At 23.6% G+C, this 5019-nt stretch overlaps 1 protein-coding gene across 1 annotated transcript in view; it reads right to left on the bottom strand.

Moving 5' to 3' along the window:
• LOC102680228 (KICSTOR complex protein SZT2-like) overlaps nt 1-4665 on the bottom strand; it is a 19246-nt gene extending 14581 nt beyond the window's left edge. The window contains exons 1-5 of the mRNA XM_006624483.2: nt 4260-4665; nt 4083-4182; nt 2976-3815; nt 2601-2877; nt 225-2134 (exon numbers count right to left, since the gene is read on the bottom strand). Of these exons, the coding sequence (XP_006624546.1) occupies nt 225-2134; nt 2601-2877; nt 2976-3815; nt 4083-4182; nt 4260-4622 (3490 nt within the window). The 5' untranslated portion in view covers nt 4623-4665. The remainder of the gene's footprint in view (nt 1-224; nt 2135-2600; nt 2878-2975; nt 3816-4082; nt 4183-4259) is intronic.
• Between the last annotated feature and the right edge of the window lie 354 nt (nt 4666-5019).

The following is a 5019-nucleotide window of genomic DNA, read 5'->3' as shown; positions in this document are numbered from 1 at the left end:
GAAAAAATAATATTTATATGGTATAGATTTATAGTATAGATTTATATAATAGAAATAAAAAAATTTATTTCTATTATAATACAAAATAATTTCTATATTTTATCAAATTTATTTATATATTTATTTATTTATATATTTATTTATATATTTATTTATATATATTATATAATTTTCAAATTTTTAATTTTTAAATAAGTTTATTTTATACATGAAAAAATAATTACCTTTCGGAATAAGTAATTCTGATTGTACTGTTTTACTAATTGAAGCTTTCCATTGATGAAAATTTCTAGCTATTAAAATACATTTAGTATAAGTTCCTTGTACATCCTTATTAAAATCATATGGTACATAAAGAGGTAAATTTGACTTTTCTTCGCTTTCTAATATAGGATATTTATTTTTTTTTAATATAGTTAATAATTCTTCATTTAACATACGTTTTTCAATGAACGGTTGTCTATCTTTTAAGACAAAAGCTCTACTAGAAGTATCTGGTGCTTGACTTTGTATGAGAGTTTCCAATTCCGTAATAATTGTAGATATAGGATGTCTGTGATTAAGAATTATTTCATGTTTTTTTATTGATGGAACTCCAATTTCTAAAGCAAATTGAAACCATTGCGATAATATTACGCAATAAATACTATGTAATTTGCCATCTTCACCTGTTTCAAATTGATCAATTATCATATCATGTATTATTTTTGATTCTATTTTCATTGAAGTTTGATTTTCTTTAGTTTCAATATATGTTTCTTCAATATTTTTTATAAATGGTTCTGTTAAAGATGTTGATAAAAATTTATATTCCGTAACTAAGTCCCAAATTGCATGTTTAACTGCAGAACATAATTTTTTTTGTAACAAAGATTCAAGATTAACTCGGCCTTGTTTCCAAATTTTAAATTCGATTAAAGGTAATAATTCTGTAGAATTTTTATCATGAATTGATGTTGATACAATATTTTTAAAATCTTCTATATTTATTGTTTCAGGAAAATTAATTTTTGGAAATTCACCGTCTATTTTTGTAGAATCAATATATTCTCCTGTAATTGCTAAAGCAATACAAGCGATACCTTTACTTCCAGTAGAATGACTTTGATTATAGAGAAAAATATCTGATTCGGAAATTCTTTTAGTAGATCCTTCGAGTTGCGAATAATCTTGAAAATGATATTCTATTCTGTTATCGGTATATTTTGGTATATATAAAAACTGAAGTATATTTTGACGCAAATAAAATTCTAAAGCAGTTATATATAATAAACAATGTTTTTGTACATTTAACCGTATAATAGACTCTGGAGGCTTTGGTGGTTGAATAAAATGTACATCGGCAGGTGTTAATTTACACATTGGATTTCTTGCTAACATGATAGATAAAACTTCTAAAACTGCATCATCTAAACGATTTTGTAAAACTTGAACTAAATCACGTTTAACTTCCGGCCCCGCATCAGAGATTCCATGTACCATTAAAATAATTGAATCTTCAGTTTTATTTAAAACATTTGATTCTTTCTCACTAAAAGATCGAACTCTAGGCCTTGTGTCATTTGACATGGAATTATCATTTAGCTTAACTTGTGATAATGAAACTACACTATTGCTTCGAGAAACAACAAGTTGTTCATCGCTTTCCGATAATTTATTTTGTAAAGTTTTTCCATCGCTAATTTGTTCATGTAATCTTAAGTAAAATACATTTTTATTATTCTCTTGATATACAAACATGTTATTCCTGTTACTAACGGCAAATCTATTAAGTACTCCGTGTAGAGCTTTTATACCACGAGAAAGTCCTGATCTTCCTGGACCAGTTTTTAATCGAGGATGCAGTTGAAAGGTAAATTTCCAGACAACACGACATCGAAACATTCCCGGAGTAAAATTTTGCGCTGAATCTCTATTTTGTACAACATTACTAAATTCATTTATCGTCTCTGATTTCCAATTATAATCTTCATTTGATTCTGTTTCTAAAAGTTCTGAACATTTGCTTGTTTTATGAAGATTTTGTAGAAGTAAATATTGATTCACTCGACGACAAATACTTTTTATTTGAGAAACTAACATTTTTTGAGTATGCCAATAACTATTTACTTCTGGCGATATAATTTCTAAAAATCTATCGAACAATAATAATTTTAATATACGATAAAATATGCAATATACTTTTTAAGATGCTTTAATGCTTAAGTTTTATCAAATATAATAAAAAAAAATAATAAATTATAATAATTTTAAATATAAATAACAATTTAGAACAATTTTAGCAATTAACTTATTTACTTTAATTTTATATTTTTTAAATTGAATAATAGAATCTATAAGTTTCAATTAATTGAATTTTATTATCAAGAAACACTATAAAAGTCTCATATTTGCAAAATATTATATGTATTATTTATGATGTATATTTTTTAAATTTTTAAAACATAAAATTTTAAACATAAAACATTGGTTGTTTAAATTGCAATGCTATAAAATTAAACACTTAAATAATAAAAATAAAATTTAAACAATTAGTGCATCTTAAAATATATTGAAAAATATTAAGATTTATTGTTTAATTAATGATTATTAGTACTTACCTACAATGAAAGTATACATTTACATAATCATTTTCAACGTTTAAAATTAACCAGAAATTAGGTAGGGCACTTTTACGATTATCAAGATCTATTAACCATTGAAATTTATTTTCAGATACAATATTCTTTTTATATTCATCCTCAATGTTTTCTTTCTCATGTATTAGATCATTAGAATAAGATTCTTTGGATTTAAATTCTGCATTGAGATTATTTTTTGTACAATTGTTTATGTTTTCTTGTAACTTTTCTATTTCTAGATTTTCTATTACACTATCTAAAATATATTAAAATTTTTAAGTTTTATAATTTATAATTATTCATTTTAGTTATATTCTATGTCGTATAAATTATTTTTTTATGAAAAATACGTACTATCTTTTATTTTTGATTCTTTTTTTCCGTTCTTAAATTGTTCAGAAACGATATCAGTCGATACCTGTTCCACATCCTTTATGAAATAAAATAAATTTCCTTCTTGACGAATACAATATTTATCAATTTGAAGTTTTTTTAACTCACTTATAAATTTAGGTTTACTATCGTCTGATGAAAATACAAAATATAAAGGAACTTTTTCTACTTTACAACTAAATCTGTCCGTTGATTCCGAAACATGATTTGCAACGAAATTTAAAATATCTTCATTTATAAAAGGATGATCTAGGAGTGCAGTTGTAGTTTCATCTTGCAAAAGCCATTCAATTTCATCTTTTAAATTGGTTATAGCATTATGTTGACTTAAAGGTAAATGCGACATTTTTTCTTGAAACGATTCATTTCTAGCATTATTTTCCAAGCTACATCCACTTTCTGTTCGTAAACTACCTATAGGCGAACCACTACAAAAAGATGTTGCTCTTAAACCAGAATATTGTTCTAAATTTATTTCCAATACTTCTCTTGGAAGATTTAGACATATAATATCCAAAGTAATTTTTAAATCAGCTAGACTTAAATTAGCTATATTTTCTTCTTTATAATCTTCCATCTTTTGTACAATTTCCATAAAACACGTTGGTAAGGATTTTACAGGAATACTACTAAAACCAGATCTAGTTTGGAATCGAATAGAGCAACTTAATTGCAGAAACAAAGGTTGGTCTCTTTCATAAATAGTTTTTTGTTGTAAATCACTGTTAACAGATTCCATGGAGTCATGCCTTGAAATTTTCGAAATATTGTTGATATTTCTGACTGGCCATGTTGTATTTTCTAAATGTATACAGTGCATTATTATATATATATATATATTACATTTTTTATTAGATATGTTAAAAATTATACTAAGAAAATATTTTTTTAAGTTTTATAAGTTTATTAATTGTTACTAAGAAGAAATTTGCATTATTTAATGAAAAAAATATTACATATCTGTATTTATTTATTTTTCGAATAAAATAATTAAATATTGTTATAGTATTTTTGATAGTCAAAAATCTATTTTGTTTGAATTTTTTTAAAATATTATTTTGAATTTACCTTTTCTATTAAAATTTCGTGATGTATTAATATTTACTGATTGAAACATAAGATTTTGTATTTCATCATCACTATCCGATTTTTGAAATTCTGCAATATCCTATAAAAATATAATTTGTTTATTTATTAAATTTATTTTATCAATTGAATAACAAATATATTATATTAAAAACAAACCGTTTCATTCTCTGACCAAGATGGCCAACAAAAATAAAATTCTGGATGTGCCGGTACAGGTCTAAAGGCAATTGTAATTATCTTTTCAAACTTTTCCTTGATTAAATTATGTAATGGTACAACTTCATCGCATGCCAAAAAATTTATTTTGTCTAATAAGTTTTTGTCCGATGATTTGCTCAAATGTCTACATACAGATCGCAAATAATTTGTTATATTAATCTCAATTAAAGTTTCTTCGCATTGTTCTACTGCTGCTTCCATATCATCATATGTAAGAGATTGTTGCAACACCAATGATTTATAAACTGCGACCACATAACAATGACAGTGAGCCAAACTTAATAACTTACAATGTTCCATAAGGCTTCGTTGATCTATTATAAAAATAATTATAATTTCTAATTATTTATATCAAATTAATAAATATTTACATCTATTATATATGTATTAATCATATTAGCATTCTATCTTTCTTTATTTAAAATAATCTATTCATTTTGAAATATGGGATAATAATATTTCTAGGATATTTGAATTATATTATTTTTTTTCAATTATCCTTTTTTAAATAAATAAATTAAACTGTTTTTAAATCTCTAAAATTCATATAAGCTTTTTAATTTTAAAAAATAAATAAAGTTTTAAATATTGCAATTCATTTCGAAAAATGAAAAATAAGATAGAATATTTTAACTTGGATAGATAAATATTAAATTGGCGAATAAAAAATAAAAATTAAAAAATTTTTGTTTCTTAT

The sequence above is a fragment of the Apis dorsata genome, unplaced genomic scaffold (genome assembly GCF_000469605.1).
Source record: "Apis dorsata unplaced genomic scaffold, Apis dorsata 1.3 scaffold_1078, whole genome shotgun sequence".
Lineage (NCBI taxonomy): Eukaryota > Metazoa > Arthropoda > Insecta > Hymenoptera > Apidae > Apis > Apis dorsata.
The sequence above is the reverse complement of the archived record's forward strand: the minus strand, read 5'-3'. Positions and strand labels throughout refer to the sequence as shown.